This window comes from Alexandromys fortis, unplaced genomic scaffold (assembly GCF_014885135.2).
Source record: "Alexandromys fortis isolate MF-2015 unplaced genomic scaffold, M_Fortis_MF-2015_v1.1 scaffold_306, whole genome shotgun sequence".
NCBI classification, from domain to species: Eukaryota; Metazoa; Chordata; class Mammalia; order Rodentia; family Cricetidae; genus Alexandromys; species Alexandromys fortis.
The window spans coordinates 314,179-331,561 of NW_026068196.1; the positions used below are offsets into that span (position 1 = coordinate 314,179).

A 17,383-nucleotide genomic window follows, 5' to 3' on the forward strand; every position below is an offset into this window, starting at 1 on the left:
CAGGGAAGTAAGCCCTCAAATTCTGTGAAATGAGATTTACCATTTCTGACAGAGAAAAGTTCTTCAATTACATGTAGTACAATTGAAGAAAGATGGCTCAGTGGGAAAAGGCAGAGTAATAGGGCAGGACATATGACCCCTTCCTGTGGCCTCTGCATGCACAATCATAGACATACACATGTGCACAGCACCAAATACACAACACACACACCTAATGATGATGATGGTTATGATTTTAATAATAACAACAATAATAATAAATTGTTTTAAAGAACATGGTAGTTAAGCATAGAAAATCTGGGAAGAAAAAACTGAGCAGATGGCAGAGTAAGCTTTGCCACTTGCCCTCCCCATGTGAGCTTGGGAAGGTCTGCTGTGGATTGACCTTTGGTTAGGTATCAAATCAGGTTAATTACAAATGATCCAACAAGACTTAAATGTGGCAAACGGCATGCTTATTACTGAAGTTTCTATTTTGTTAAACCATTCTTTACCCAGTGGTTTTGCCTTTAATATATTTAAATGAAAAATACAAAGCACATTGTGTAGTGCAGTGTGTGAGGTGACTGACAGCCATCATCCTGTTTTAATGTTTTCAAACTGGCTGCTCACACGCATGTACAGGCTGCTGAAGAAGCTGTAGGTACATTTCAGTGTTAGAGCACTTGCCTGTCATGTCTAAAGTCCTGGATCCCATTTTTAGCACCACACAAACAAAACAGAATAGAAAATCTGTCAGTAGGGCTGGAGATGTGACTCCTAAGTTAAGAGCAGTTGTTGCTCTTCCCAAGGGTCCAATTTCTGAACCCAAATCCCACACCCAACAACTTGTAACCATCTGTAACTCTGGTTCCAACAAATCCAGTGTCCTATTTAAGCCTCTGCACATACTTCACTTATGTACACAAATTCACTCACAGATACAAATAAAATATTTCTAAAAGAAACAATTACTAATCTGAACACAAGTTCCTATAACTAGAGACAAAAGCAAAATGCTAACTCTCAAGAAACTCCACCATGCCACGAAGATCTTACCATGGTGAGGTTAGATCTACACCTTCAAGGTATAATAATTATGCAAAGAACTCAAGTATATGAAAAGTCCCCCAAAGATGTATATGTGGGTCTGTGTTATGCTGATTCTTCAGAAATATTCAGCAAAAGGAGAAAATGTTGCTCATGAACCAGATACAAAAAGGAGAATTTTAATCTAGTGAATACGAATTGATGTCCTAGAAGCTTAAAACTCCCTCAAAATTTTCTTCAAATAAGTACAGAAGTGCCTTCCTGGAATCTTCACTGGGTAAGAAACAAACTTTCTTTTGTTCACAAAGTCTAAGCAACATGTCCTGAATATCAAGATTAAATGGGCTGGAGATCAGTGCATTTTACCTAATGCAAACTTGAGGCTCAATAAACTGACAACAGAGCCAGTGAGATGGTACCAAATGAAAACATACTTGTCACCATCTCTAACAACTTGAGTTTCATCCCTAGGAATCATATGGTGGAAAGAGAAAACTAACTCTCACAAATTGTCCTTCAGCCTACAAATGCATGTGGCGCATACACACTCACTCCAAAATTAATAAACATGGGGGGATTGATTATGGTAGCTGTGGATATGGTTAAATGGGAAGAACACACCATAAAAAACAGAGTTTGGATCCCCAGTATCTGTGTAAATAGCAGTCAGAGGTTAAAGAACTCCTGATGGGGGATTTCCCTCTGTATGCTGTGGTTACCATTAATGATTAAAGAAACTGCCTTGGCCTGTTGATAGGGCAGAACTTAGGTAGATGGGGAAGACTAAATGGAATGTTGGGAAGAAGGACAGAGTTAGAGAGAAACGATGGAGCCACGAGAGACAGACATGCTGAAACTTTGCTAGTAGGCCATGACCTCGTAGTGATGCACAGACTAATAGATATGATTTAAATTAATATAAAAGTTAGTCAAAAAAAAGCTAGAACTAATAGTCAAAGCAGTGATTTAATTAATACAGTTTCTGTGTGATTATTTCGGGCCTAAGCTTGCCAGGTGCCAGGAACTAAGTAGCAGCCTCCTCCTACATACTCCAGTATCCCTACTTGTAAGAAGCAGAGTCAAGGGATCCCTGAAGTGAACTGGCCAGCTAAACTAGTCAATTCAGAGAGAGCTAAGTTCAAGTGAGAGACCCTGCCTCAAAGTAGGAAAGAAGATCGAAAATACCAACACCTGGCTTCTACATGCTGATGCATATCCATGTACATATACCTGCATGCTCAGGCACTCGTACATGCAAATACATAAATACACACTTCAACACACACACACAATATTTTATAGCTTTAAGTTGGCAATAGATCCCTGATAAATCACTGGACATTATATAGCCTCATCAGAATACATAGTATGAAAACATGGAATCTCAGAGTTTCCTTCCAAGGGCATTTAATAGAACTAACCATTATTGACTAACAGGAATCAACACTTACATTATAATAATTCAGCAGAGTCCCTAAAATTGGTAGAGGTTTGGGTCCAGGAATTCCCCGTTTCTTAAAAATGTCATGTATTTTAGTCCCAAATCTATAAAGTAAAACAGAAAGACTTGTCACCACACATACAGAAGAGAAGAGATAAACATGACCAAAACCAAAACATGAAACAAACCAACAACTTAGCTGCCTCTCCAGTTCCCAGAGAGCTTACGAAAAGGGAGAGGGGTCGAGTGTGCATTTCAGCTCATGGTTTGTGTCTGTTTCTACTGAGTTCTGGTGGATGTAAGAAGAACCTGAAAGTCAATCAGTGGTGTGAGTGGTCATTCTGTCTATGTGTTGCTTTTATTGGTTAATGAATAAAGAAACTGCCTTGACCTAATAGGCTAGAACTTAGGTAGAAGGGGAAGACTAAACCAAATGCCGGGAGAAAGAAGGGCAGAGTCAGGAGAAGCCATGGAGCCTCTGGAGACAGACACTGGGAAATTTAGCTGGTATGCCACAGCTTTGTTGTGATATATAGATTACTAGAAATGAGTTAAACTAAGAAGTAAGAGGTAGCCAATAAGAAGTTAGAGCTAATGGGCCAAATAGTGATTTAATTAATACAGTTTCTGTGTGAATATTTTGGGGCTGAGCAGCTGGGAACCAAGTGACTTCTTGCAACAAATCAGATCGTACAAAAAGTAAATATTATCACTAAACCTCCAAACCTCAACAAGATGGAGTTGGCAGTGTGTGAGGGTATCTCTAGCAGATCTGTATAATGTCAATATTAACTTTAAGAGGTAGTATCACTAGGAATACAGCTCTGTAGTACAGTGCTTGCCTAGCACATATAGGCTCTTATATGACTATTATTCCACCAAAAATAAAAATACGCAATGAACTCAGTTGTCACTTCATTTCTGTCCTTCAAGCTGCCTGCACCATAAAGGCACTGGATACCAGTGTTCATAATCTGAGTTTCACCTGCATGATAGGAAAGAAGTGATGTCCCAAAATTGTCTTCTGACCCCCCAACACACACTCTCACATCTGACCCTAGCCCCAATAAATAAGAACATGTAAATTCAAAGTGTTTTTACAAGAGTTAATTTCAACTTCTGCTATTACTTTTAAATATTGTGTTCCAGTACCTGTGGAGGGCATGAGATCCCCTTGAAACTGTAGTTGTAGATGATTGTGAGCCACATGTGGAACACAGGATACAAAAATAGGTCCTCTAGAAGAGCAGTCTGTGTTCTTAACCACTGAGCCATCTCTCCTAGCCCTGATTCCTATGTCAGTTTTGACCTTCTAGCCAATACCAGAATGCATGTCTGAATATAACCCCATACCAAAGATGCAGTGAGAGAGNTGAGTTCAATTCCCAGCAACCACATGGTGGCTCACAACCATCTGTACTGAGATCTAGCGCCCTCCTCTGGCGTGCGGGCATACATTGAGGCAAAAATGTTGTATACAGAATGCATGTCTGAATATAACCCCATACCAAAGACGCAGTGGGAGAGGGACTTTGTTGGTTACTCACAGATATAAGAGTATCAAACTGATTGCCAGGAGCACCCAGGTTTCCAGTGAGAGAGCTGAAGTCAGGTCCATCGTTACTTGTCTATCAGCAATGTACCGCTCTGTGTTCTGCCTGCAGTTGTGTGTGCTACACTTTGCAGGGCTTCCCTTCTGTTCTGTTGTGCTGAAGAGTTCCCAGCCTGTGGTATTTATACCCTAGAAGGATGGGTGGGGCCAGGGCTCCAGCCAGTAGATGGCTCACATCTGCATCACCTGGAATTTGGTATTCTCTTAGCCTTGACAAATTATAAAGTACCTGTACTTCCTATTTTGATGTTCTGTGAGTTAACATCCTGGGAAGAATCAATAAACGATGTTGTCATTTTAGGAAGATCAAAGGTTCTTACTTTTCACCAAAAATTAAACAAAATAGTTGACATGAAATGCCCTCTCACCAAGACTTTCTTCATTCAAAAATACAAGAAATAAAACCAACATTTTGCCATCTGCATGGAGATCTTTACAGAATGTCTTTGTCCCTCTCTAGAAGATATTTTGTCATTTTTGACAAGTCAGCTCAGCAAAACAATAGCAACCTGTTAGAATCTGTCCTTACCTCATTCTCTAACAAATAGTCACTTCACCAAAGGTATGACTCTCACAATGCATCTTCTTCCCTCTAGCCCGTCACAAAGTGTCTTCCTATATGCCACGTCCACAGCAGTGACTGCCGTGTAGTGACAAAATGCCTCTGCGCTGGCTTTTGCCTGCTGAAGGATTGGGGTTAGAGCTTCCTGGAGCGAAGCCCCAGGTGGTCCCCTGGCAATCAGAGGTCGAGATAGGACCTGATGCCGTAGGCAAATCTCGTATCTGGAGATGGCCCTGAGAGCGAGCCCTCCTGACACCCTGTATGATCTTTCTCTGTATTTCTTAATTTTCCTGTTTGCAGCTGACCAAGAGATCAAAGTACGTCCTTGGCTCGGCTCCACCGTTCATTAAAGCAGTCCTTGAGGAAATGAAGTATGCCCCACGCCACATGAGCCTGGGAAACTTTATTATTTATGAAACAGAAACGGCTAAAGTTGAAATGTTACGAGGGAATCATCATAGTGAATCAGATTTAGAGAGAAAAGGAGAGTTAGAGAAAATTCTCCTTTATGGAAAAATTAGCTAGATCCCAGAAGCCCTGGTGTCTTTATAGTAAGAAGGAAAGAAAGGAAATTATTGAAAACATGAGACCAGCTTTAATATATTGGTATAGGAACTATCGTGAGGAAACGAGAAAACTATTAGGGAATATGGAGCAAAGAATAAAAGACTATATAGATAAAAGCTAGACCCAGGACCCTGAGAACTAGTCCCCCACGGTAGAATGTGGTTAATGGTGCGAGACAAAACAAAACTAAAAGTCCTTGCCAACATCTTGAGCACGTAGAGAGGAGCATGTAGAAGGAGCTCTATTTTGATTATGCTTAGCCTTGATTTATGTCTGGAACCCTGAGTGGGGTGATGTAATGAGCCTGCCAAGTTCTTTGATCTGTTTTGTACAAAAACTGAAGCTTTGCAGAAGTAAAATTGCAGCAGATTTTCACTACCAGTGTGTCTGTCTGTCATTCCCTTGCGTCGTATCCTGGCTATCCTATCCTTCAACCCTGTCCTCCCGTGGATAGCAGTCTCACAGAGGGATGGTCTGTGGCACCTATACACCCAACTTATAAGATTGTGAGGATATTCTTGGCAGTCCGCACCACTATGTAATAGAGTGTTGTATAGAGGTCATTCAGACCTTTCAAATTTAGTTGGAAGAAGTGACTGGGTCTCATATGTTCCAGGGGACGAGATGCTTTACACATTAATAAGTGGGATCTCCTGAAACTTAAAAGCTCTGTAAGGCTAAGGACACTGTCAATAAGACAAAATGGCAGCCTACAAAATGGGCAAAGATCTTTACCAACCCCACATCTAAAAGAGAGCTGATCTCCAAAATATATAAAGAACTCAAAAAACTAGACATCAAAAAACCCAAATAATCCAATTTTAGAAATGGGGTACCGATCTAAAAAGAGAATTCTCAACAAAAGAATGTCAAATTATCAAAAGACCAAGAATTGGGCTGGATAGGTGGCTCAGAGCCTAAGAGCACTGGCAGCTCCTCTAGAGGACCTGAGTTCAATTCCCAGCAACCATGTAGTGGCTCATAACCATCTGTCATGAGATCTGGTGCCCTCTTCTGGCATGGAGGTGTACACGCAGGAGGTACATTGTATGCATGATAAAGAAATAAATCTTTGAAAATAAAGACCAAGAAGTGTTCAACATCATTAGCTATGAGGGAAATGAAAATAAAAATGATTCTGAGATTTCATCTTACCTCCTTCAGAATGGCTAAGTTAAGAAATACAAGTAACAGCTCATGCTGGAAATGATGTGGACCAAGAGGAACACTCCTCCACTGCTGGTGAGAGTGCAATCTTGCACAGCCACTTTGGAAGCCAATATGGAATGCTCAGAAAATTGAGAATCAATCTACCTCACAACCCAACTATACCAATCTTGGCCATATACCCAAAGGATGTTCAACCATAGAACAAGGACACTTGGTCAACTATGTTCATTGCAACATTATTCATAATAGCCAGGACCTGGAATCAACCCAGATGTCTCCAACCAAAGAGTGGATAAAGAAAATATGGCACATTTACACACTGGAGCATTATTTGGCTATTAAAAAGAGTATCATAAGGAAATCTGAAGGCAAATAGATGGAACTAGAAAATAAAATCATCCCGAGTGAGGTACTCAGACCCAGAAAGATAAACTTTACATGTACTCATTCATAAGTGGTTATTAGCTATAAAGTAAAACAACCCCAAACCCTGGACAGGCTAGGTAAAAAGGGCAACCCAAAGAGGAATAGATGGATTTTCCTAGGAAGGGGAACTAGAAGAGATCCCCTTGGTAAATAGCAGGCAGGTGGGAATGGGAAAATGAGGGATTACATTGGGAGGAAAACAAAGGGAGAGGGTAAAGAAAGAGATGTCTTGATGGGGGTGGAGAGACAATATCCCCATGTCAGGTAGAAAGCTGGGGCGAAGGAAACTGCCACAAACCTACAAGGATGATCTCGGCTAAGACTCCTAGCAATTGAGGATAAGTAGCCTAAATTGGTTATCTCTTGCAGTCAGACTGGTGACTACATCAATGGTCATCAAAAATATTTCCTCCAGTAACTGATGGAATCAGATGCAGAGATCCACAACCAAGTACTGGGCCTAGTTTTGGGGATACTGCTGAAGAGAGAGAGGAATGATTGTAGGAGACATGTGGTCAAGGTTATCACAAGGGAACCAACAGAAACAGCTACTGGGACTCATAGAAGCTCACAGACACTGGACCAAGAGCGAAGGAGCCCACATGGGATTGAACCAGGCCCTCTACATATGTGTGACAGTTGTGTATCTTGGCCTACTTGTAGGACTCCTAGCAGTAGGAGAGAAGCCTGTCCCTTAAGCTTTGGCAGGCTTTTGGGAACTGATTCCTCATAATGGGTTTCCTATCAAGCCATAATGTGAGGGCAGGAACTTAGATCCATCTCAACTTGATGTGCCATGCTTTCTTGACATCCATGGGAAGCCTGCTTTTTCTGAATAGAAACAGAGAAAGAGTAGATTGGCTGAAGGGGACATAAGGGAGGTGGTGGAAGGGAGTGGAAAGAGAGGAGTAAGTGGAAACTGTTGTTGGAAAATAAAATAATCGAATAAATTTAATTTTGAAATATTAAAATAACAAAATTACATAAAAAGAACTATACATAAATAGACATTTATAGATGATTGAAACAAACAAACAAATAAATAAATAAGATCATACACTACTGAAATTTAAAATGTTGCGATTTAGTTGTACTTTGTCCTATGAGAGCTGGTATATTAAAATTTTGATACTAAATCTCATGATAATAAGCGATAGTGAAGCTTTGAAAGATATACAGCCTAAGTATATCAGGTAGCCAACCCTGAGTATCCCTGAGCTCTGCCCCCAGTTTTACCCCAGGAACATCTTGAGATTGATCTCCCTGTTGCCCAGGTGATCATGGCTCAAGCCATGGTTCATATTGGCTTAAGCATAGTTTGTGTGGATGGCAGTTAGAGGTATCTACATGGTGTTTGGTCTTTCAGATCCCCAGAATGCATGAGTGATGGAGTCATGGGGCTTCCACTGACATTTCCAAGGACATCTTGGCAGGTCAGACAAATGTCTGCTGCAGTATTAGAGCCCCTAAAGAAGGCCCCAAATGGGTGATGCCTGGTAATAGTATACAAATGAAGCTGAGAGTACAAAAAGACAAGGGCGAGCAACCTGTACTGTGGCAAACCTACATAGGAAAACTGTTGTTAGTGTAGGAAGTCACCTCAATCGCGTAGGCAACCATACAGCCTCTCACAAGCAATGTCACTAAAGCAGAGCTGTCAAGGCCTTGTGACCCTGCTGCAGTGTGCACAGAATATCATTCTTGAAGATTTAGGATTTAATACCACTCTTGGGAATATACCCAAGAGATGCCCAGTCATACTACAAAACCATTTGTTCAACTATGTTCATAGCAGCACTATTTGTAATAGCCAGAACCTAGAAACAACCTAGATGCCCCTTAATGGAAGAATGGATAAAGAAGGTGTGGCACATATACACATCTACACTACTCAGCGGTAAAAAAACAATGACATCTTGAATTTTGCATGCAAATGGATAAAAATATAAAGCACTCTCCTGAGTGAGATAACCCAGACCCAAAAATACGAATATGGTATGTACTAACTCATTAGTGGATTCTAGCCATAAGCAAAGGACATTGAGCCTAGAGTTCCCATTTCTAGAGAAGCTAAATAATAAGGTGAACCCAAAGAAAAACATATATAGATACTCCTGAAAATTGGAAGCAGACAAAATCACCGGGCAAAAGTTGGGAGCATGGGGCTGGGGGGTAGGGTGGGGGAAAGTGGAGAGGTGGAGAGAGAAGGGATAAGGGGAGGACTGGAGAGAGCTTGGGGAAGTGGGATGGTTGAGATGGAGGAAGGGTGGATATGGGAGCAGGGAAGAAGATATATTAATTAAGGGAGCCATTTTAAGTTTGGAAAGAGGATTGGCTCTAGAGGGGTTCCCAGGTGTCCACTGGGATGTCCCCAGCTAGGTCCTTGAGGAGAGGGTGCCTGAACTTGCCTTGTCCCATAGCCACACTGATGAATATCTTGAATATCACCATAGAACCCTCGTCCAGCGACAGGAGATAGAGATAGAGACCCACATCGGAGAACTGGACTGAGCTCCCAAGTTCCAGTTGAAGAGCAGAAGGAAGGAGATGATGAGTAAGGAAGTCAGGACCGTGAGGGCTTGGTCCACCTTCTGAGACGGTGGGACTAATGTGAGCTCACAAAGGCCAGCTGGACTGGGACTGAACGAGCATGTGATCAAACAGGACTCTCTGAATGTGACTGACAATGATAATGGCACTGTGATTTGATTCTACTGCATGTGCTGGCTTTTTGGAATCTAAGTCTGTTTGGATGCACACTTTCCTAGGCCTGGACGGAGGCAGGAGGGCCTTGGACTTACCACTGGGCAGGGTATCCTGCATTCTCTTAGGACGGATCAGTGGGGGAGTGGGAGGGAAATGGGAGGAGGGGAGAAGGTGGGAATTTTGAATGGTATTATTTATAAAGCAATAAAAAAGATTTAGGATTTAATGCTTGCATTGGTAGGCTTTGCCTTCCCTCTCAGTGTACCTTTAATTATGCAACAACTTGTTTTTCAGTTTTCAGACTGACAGACAGGCTGTGTCCTTCAACACCTGAGATCTCTTGTATTCTGCTGTTTATGTTTTCATTTGTAGCTCCTGATCATTTGCCCATATTTTCTGCATTCCACAGCCCACATACACATACACGCACACATAAATAAGTAAGTATGAAGTAAATATGTTTGAAAACAATACACGAAACTGGAGAGATGTTTCAGCACAGAGAGCACTTGTTAGGGATACAGATGGCCTGAATAGGATCTCAGAACCCATGTAATGTGGTTCATACCAGCTTTAACACAAGTTCCAGGGAAACCAAATTGGCCTCTGTGGGCACTACTTTCAGTCTCTCTCTCTCTCTCTCCCACACACACACACACACACAGACACACACTAAAAATGGGTCTTTAAAATAATGAAAAATTCATTTCATCTCACAGTTCCATATAAAATTATAATAGTGATAATAACTAATTTTGTATATGAACAATTAAACTGTTAGGTTTCATTAACAAAAATATCCTCTAAATAAATGAAGAAAACCTTTTTTCACTTTTAAAATGACTTTTATACTGAATACTGTATTCACATCATTTCCACCTTTCTGTCTCTGCCCTACATTTCCTCCCATTACCCCCACCCATCTCAACTCCATGACTTCCTTCTGCACAGTCCAAGTAGTGTTGCCTGAGTGTACATCAATTTTGCAGTGACCACTTACAGGTGTGTCAACTCACAGCCCACAGGATACACAGTCAAGGGTAACTCTGAACTCAGGCCAAAAAAGAATCATGAAATGATTTAAAACATTTTAAGTTTAGAGCTTTGGGAGATAATTCAATTTTTCAATTTGTAAGTCAGCTTGTGGTTCTGGGACATTAATTTTGGAGACAAAAATGCTGTGTTAAAATATGAAAAAGATGGACGCCCCTGCACTATCTGACAAGTTGATCATAACGACAGCCAACTTTTTTTCTCCAGACATCTCTCACCACAAATTATTTCAAAACTGACCATCATTTTAACAGAAGGTCTCTCAGTTGACCTTTCAGTCAAAGCTTGTCTTCATTTCACAAGTCCATCGTGTCATGCCAGAGTAATCAGGAGGCAAAGTTTGAAAGTCACTGACGAAAATAAACATTTGCTCTACCTCCCTGTTCTGATTGAACTCAAGTAATATCTAGGCAACAAGGGGCAGGAGAACTGAGTGTATCCAGAAGGTCACTTGCCTAAGATGAATTGGGTTCATGAGTTAAAGCTCTAGACCATTAACTGAGACAAGGTCTCTCTTAATAATTAGCAAACAGAAATAATCAGCCATAGAAATTCAGCAAACAGAAATCATTTCTTAGATATTCTTTAAATTACATTTACTTGTTTATTGGAGGGTCATTCCATGGTACATGTGTGGGTCAGGAGACAATGTTGACTTATTTTTTTTTTTTTTACCTTCACAATGTGATTCCTGGGGACAGATCAAGTCCTTAGATTTGCCAGCAATTGCCTTTACCACTGAGCCACATCACCACCCACACCCTTTTTTTAATATGATAAAAATTATACTATAATATAGCTGTCTTACGTATTATTCACTTTTCATTTGGCACAGCCTAGAGTACCTGTGGAAGGAATCTCAATAAAAATCACATAATCCTGTGAGCACCTCTTGGGAGGATTGTCTTCATTATTAATTAATGTAGCAGAATTTAATCAGTTTTGGGAAATATCATTCCCTAGGCAAATGGTTCTGGGCTGTATGAGAAAGTTAAATAAGCATGAGTTCTTCTGATTTCTGGATGGATTAAAAAACTAATACATTTACAATATGGTACAACTTCCCTGTCTGTCTATTTAATAGAGAAACAGGAAGACATGACAGTGATGATAGTTCTTCTTGATTGCCCACACAGTGGGCTTTAGAGTCACCATGAAAACAAAGTTAGCACATCCGTGAGAGAGTTTCTAGACAATGCTAAGTAATGTACAAAGATCCATCTGAGCTGTAGATGACAACATCCCATGTTCTAGAATCCTGAATCGAGTCTCTCTCTGTCTCTCTTTCTCTGTCTGTCTCTCTCTCACACTGGATACAGTGTGAAGTGCTGCCTCATGCTCCTGACACGATGAATTCTCCACCATGATAACTGCAGTTTTGAAGTGTGAGCTAGAATGAGGCCTTCTTCCTTAAGCAACCCTTGCCTGGTATTATGTCACAGCCACAGGAAGACAAAGGAAGCAGGGTTGGTATTCTGGTGTAGGTGGCTCTGGACTTTCTCTAGACTCTGAAGACAGCTTCATCTGTGTTATAGACAGCTAGTGAGTTGGCTACCTAGAATATGATTGATGGTAAGACCCTTGGGTGATATAAACGTCCTCAAGCTCAGTGGTCTTGGATGCTATATTGTACACACCTTCCTTTTCCAAAGTGTCATCTCCTGGCCCATCACCTGTTGTGATGGTAGGTGCTAGCTAGATCCATGATTCTGGTTATGCTACTTTTTACTATGAGGAAGATGAACTGGCTTGCCACTTTAACCTAGTGAAATAAGTTCAACTAGTAATCCAGAGAGGACAAAAGTTATAGATTAATATCACATTACCTAACAGAGAGCAAAGCTGAAGAGATAGCACAGCAATTGAGAGCATTAGCAATTCTTACAGAGCACCTGTTGTGGCTCCCAGAACCCACAGTGTTGACTCACAACCTTATGTAACTCCAGCCCCAGGGGACCCAAGCCTTCTTGTGACATCGGTTAGTACTAGAAACAGACATGATGCAGGTGAAATGTTCATCCATATTTTGATTTCTTTTGTTTTGTTTTGTTTTTGAGACATGGTTTCTCTGTGTAGCCCAGGATGTCCTGGATATTGACCAGTAAACCAGGTTGACACTGAACTCAGAAATTCACCTGAATCTGCCTCCAGTATGCTGGGATTAAAAGTTTGTGGCACCACATCCCTGCTTTATTTTTTAATATAAAATGAGAATGTGAGGAAGAGGGTAGACACGACCAATGTATGTCATCCTTAGGCCCACAGGTATTCAGGAAATTTCATACCTAGCAATCATCTCAGAAGTTGCTGAAGAAACATTTCAGAGACCAAAGTTAAGTCCTGCTTAGGTCCAAAGATGCATGGAATGTTCCATAAGGCTTTCAGATGGGGGTGTGGCCCCAGCATCTCTAATGGTAACTGAGGAACCATGATGGGGACTATAACTGACTCAGGGTAAGGCCAACATCTAGGAAGAGATAGAAAACTGCAGGCCCAGGCAAGAGCCAACAATTCTGAACTAAACATATATCCATTCTGTATGATCACCATGGAATAAAACTGGATATCAATAACCACAGAAACTATGAGAAACACAGAAGCTCATGAAAACTAAACAGCTCATTGCTGAATGGAAATAGAACCAAGGAAGAAATCAAAATAGAAAATTTGAATTTCCTAGAAAGGAATGAAATGATAACACAATGTTTCTAAATCTATGGAACACAATGAAGTCATCCTAAGAGGAAGGTTTGCAAAACCTAGTGCCTACATTAATACCCTGAAGACAGCTCATATTAATAAGCAAATGATACACTTGAAGTCCTTGAAAAATTAGAGCATATGCTACTTAAAAAACAAGAAGAGTAGACAGAAAGAGGGAATCAAAATTGGGACAGACAAACACTAGGCACAGCCATAGGAACCCCAAAGAAAAGGTGGACTATGGGAGCCAGAGCGGTCAACAACTCCACAAGGACTCTGCCTAGAGAGTAAATTAAACAGAGCTCACAGGGCTCACAGAAAGCAAAAAGACAAATATTGACCTAGATGGGTCTGAGCCACATCCTCTGCATATTTGTTATGGTTGGAAGAGGGACTTGAAGGAGTGGAGGGAGGATAAATTGCAATCAGGATGTAATATATGAGAGAATAAAAAGTCAAGGCTGAAATTACTGAAATAGGAATACACATGCACAAACTATAAGTTTAGATCAGAGCATTACTAACAGCCAAGCTGTCTGCTACGTCCCTTACCTGAAAGCTTTAATAAACAGTAAGTGAAACAGAAATGAACTCACATCCAGTCTTTATTAAGAAATGGACAAATGTACATGGGGGAAATACAAAGACAGAGCTGAATCATATGGTTGTACCTGCCTAAGACTGTAGAGATGGTTCAGTGGTTAAAAGCCCTGGCTGCTCTTGCAGAAGACCCAGGTTCAATTCCCAGCACTCACATGGCAGCTCATTCTATCACCCAACACCACCCATTTCATCCTCCTTCCAATTATCAGCCCTTCCCTGAAACTCCAACAGAGTCCCCAGGCACACAAACAGCCCATATCATTATGAAGAACAGTTGAGTGACTGGTCTCCCAGTTGAGCCACCCCAATCTCCATACCCAGATGCCCAGAGCACATACCCTTCAGTTATTCCTCTCATCTCAGTATGAGGAAGGCAACTGGGGCCCTGCTCTAAAGTCTGGTAGAATTCCAACGCACTGGTGCAGTCCCCAGCAGCCAGGAAGCAGGTCAGAGACCTCCCTGCTGACTAGACCACAAACACCTCCATACACCGTATTTTGTTCCCCTGGGACTCACTCTACTGACCAATCACACCCACTTCATCATCCTCTTCAGGCCAGATGTTCATCACAACTCCAGTAGAAACTATAATCCCATAAGGCCAATTTGGAACTAGGCATCCAAATTCCCATGAACCTGTCTCAGACACTCTACTGGACTTGAAGACCACCTATATACTAATACCCTTGGACATTTAGGCCAGAATACAATAAATAAGGCAGGAAATAAAGGAACTGAACACCTATCCTACAAATACAAACAAAAGACATAATATCCGGACCTATAAACATTCCAAATCCAGACTCTTGAAAGTCAGCATAAGAACATTCAATAACAAAAAGGGCAATATGGCACTGCCAGAACCCAGTGATACTGAGAGAGCAAGACATGATCAGTCCAGCATGGCTGAAGCACAAGAAAATAATCCTGACAATTACTTTATGAACATGTCTGAGGTCCTTAACTATGAAATAATAAATTCCCTAAATAATTCAAGGAAGAGACAAAAAATGGAAGAAATCAATAAACTCCTTAAAGAATGCCCCTCCATACTAAGTTATATCTGAATAAAACAAAAACAATAAATTTAGAGTCAGTGCAGATTAGTGGGACATTACTATATGAAATCTCCTTGAAATTGAGTTCAAATTAACTGGAGATGGAGAGATATTATACACACAGCATATAATAAAGACCTGATCATGATGTGTGACTGGTGGGCATCACTAGGACTTAAGAGAAGTTTCCAGGTGTCAGAGGCTCCCAATCACTGGCTGTGCTTTAGAACTGGTAAAGAGCCTTAAACATTCACGATGTCTGGTCATATCAGATATGTTGAAATGATTTGCCCAGAATGTGGCTTTTAAAGATACAGGTCAGTCTCCTTTACAACCAAAGTTGAAAGTCCCTGATGTGACACAGGATATGTGTATCACTAAGGATGGCTTTTGAGGATTTCAAAGCCCACACTAGGTCCAATGCTGCTAGTCTCCCCGTTTGTGGGTCAAATGTAGTTCTCAGCTCCTTTTCCAGCACTACAGCTGCCATGCCTCCTGCCATGTTCCCCACCATGATGAAAATGGACTAAGCTTCTTAAATTGTATGCAAGTCCCCTGTTAAATGCTTTCTTTTATCAGAGCTGTCATGGTTATGGTGTCTCCTCATAAGAAGACAATGGTGACTAAGACTATGGAGATGCTATGTAAATCACTGCCTGATAATTAAGTTCTTACATGCTTGAAGTATGCAGTGCTTTCCTATTCCATTGTCTTTCTTCATGGGAGCCGAGGAGGATATAAGCGGCCTACGGTTGCAATGTAGCTGTCCTGTAAATGTGTGCAGGGGTTTATTTATATGAATAGATGGACAGAGAATTTGTCTTGGAAGCAAACAAGGCTCTGGGACAGCAGACAAGCTCCAGTCAACCACGATACCCTTCCACAATGACAATTTTCTTTCCTATCCTGTACTAAGACCAAACAGCTATGTTGTAGGCTTCCTCATCCCCTCAAGACTGAAGAAACTGAGGAAAATGATTAAGAAAGTGTTGAATTCATCAAGGTCCCCTTTCAAATTATCCTTAGAAGCTAAGATAACAAGGGACGATTTTTCTTGGACTCCTAGTCCACCATCAAACTGAATGGGCAAACCTGGTTTCCAGGCACTTTGATAATTGAGTCATTCTATAAGGTGAAATTGTGATACATGCTCAGGATTACCTTATGCTTCAATGAAAGCAAAATTAACTTTATATTGCCTTCAAAATTCATATTCCATATACTTAAGATATTATCTAAAGTTTTAACTTGGCCTTTTGACTTTAAGTTTAAGTCACTGAAGAACACAAAACAACTTAACTTTTTCCCTGGCTCTGTACACACAACAGGTGCCCAACTAATACTTTCCTACTAAGAAGATAGAAAAGTGATTTTACTATCCAGTCTCAATGAATATTTAGGGATAAGGAACTCAGAATATAGAATACTGATATATAGTCTGTTTATGTGTATAAAGCATCATAGTCCTTAATGTATCTGTTCTATTTGCTTCTATAATTGCTGGTGTGTCACCCATTGCTTCTTATTGTGATTGTTGAACTATTGCAGATTCCACTGAAGTTGAGCAGTCAACCAGTTCTCCAACCAAAATAACCCATCATTTTAAAGTTTGTATCAAGAGGCAAACCCATAATTGGCACATGAATTTCCCTCATGTTATATTATTCAAGGGGGCTGTGTCACAGAATACCAGAAAATTTAATATACTGTACAATGAAACCCAGTTGAAATGGACTTAATGCATAGTCTTTGATGATTGAGTATTCAGTAATTCATTGATAATGCTCAAGGCCTATATAGAGTATCATCCATAGTGTGATTCAAAGAAAATAATAAAGTCAATGATCGATATAGAGATTTGTTTTCTGATTATCTTGGGACCATCTATACTGATTCCAATTCCAGTTAGTTCTATTCCATTCTGAACTCTAACTGTAGTAACTGTTTCTCTATAGTTCTATCAGTAATTTTAATGAAAATAGAAACTATCATGTTGACTATTAGTAAAAGTATATCAAATTGTTTCTTTGTAAAATTTTGTGATATTCAAAATATAAATAAATATCTCTTTCAAAAATATGGAAATCATTATACACATAGTGAGAAAAACACTGAATCAAAAAAATAAGATACCAATCCTTTCTAATTACCACAGTAACCCACTGTTTGAGCCAATTTGAGATCTGCGCTTGACTCTCAATGTTTGGTGATGCTGATCCAGTTTAAACTGACACATTCCTCAAGAAATTTATTCATAGTCCAATTATGTAGTCTTTGAAGGATTTTAAATATAACCCAAGAGAAATGTTAATATTCTTTTATTAGATTCCATCTATTTTATCATCTTCATCTCCTGTCACATCTCTGAAAGGCTTGTTGCTATTGTATGTTGTAGGGAGGCTGCTAGTTTGTTCCTGGCTGCTCAGTCCTGAAATAATTACACAGAAACTATA

The 17,383-nt window shown here is 40.3% G+C and overlaps 1 protein-coding gene across 4 annotated transcripts in view; it reads right to left on the reverse strand.

Moving 5' to 3' along the window:
• The window catches only part of LOC126492996 (cytochrome P450 3A31-like), a 287,886-nt gene that overhangs the window by 22,168 nt on the left and 248,335 nt on the right, over window positions 1-17,383 (reverse strand). Inside the window, exons 1-2 of one of the 4 annotated variants that reach the window (XM_050129722.1) lie at window positions 4,018-4,198; window positions 2,481-2,574 (exon numbers count right to left, since the gene is read on the reverse strand). The exons of 2 other annotated variants lie outside the window; for them this stretch is intronic. In XM_050129722.1, the coding sequence (XP_049985679.1) occupies window positions 2,481-2,574; window positions 4,018-4,088 (165 nt within the window). In that variant the 5' untranslated portion in view covers window positions 4,089-4,198. Of the gene's footprint in view, window positions 1-2,480; window positions 2,581-4,017; window positions 4,199-17,383 lie in introns of those variants that run through there. One more of the 4 variants, XM_050129723.1, reaches the window with a different exon arrangement.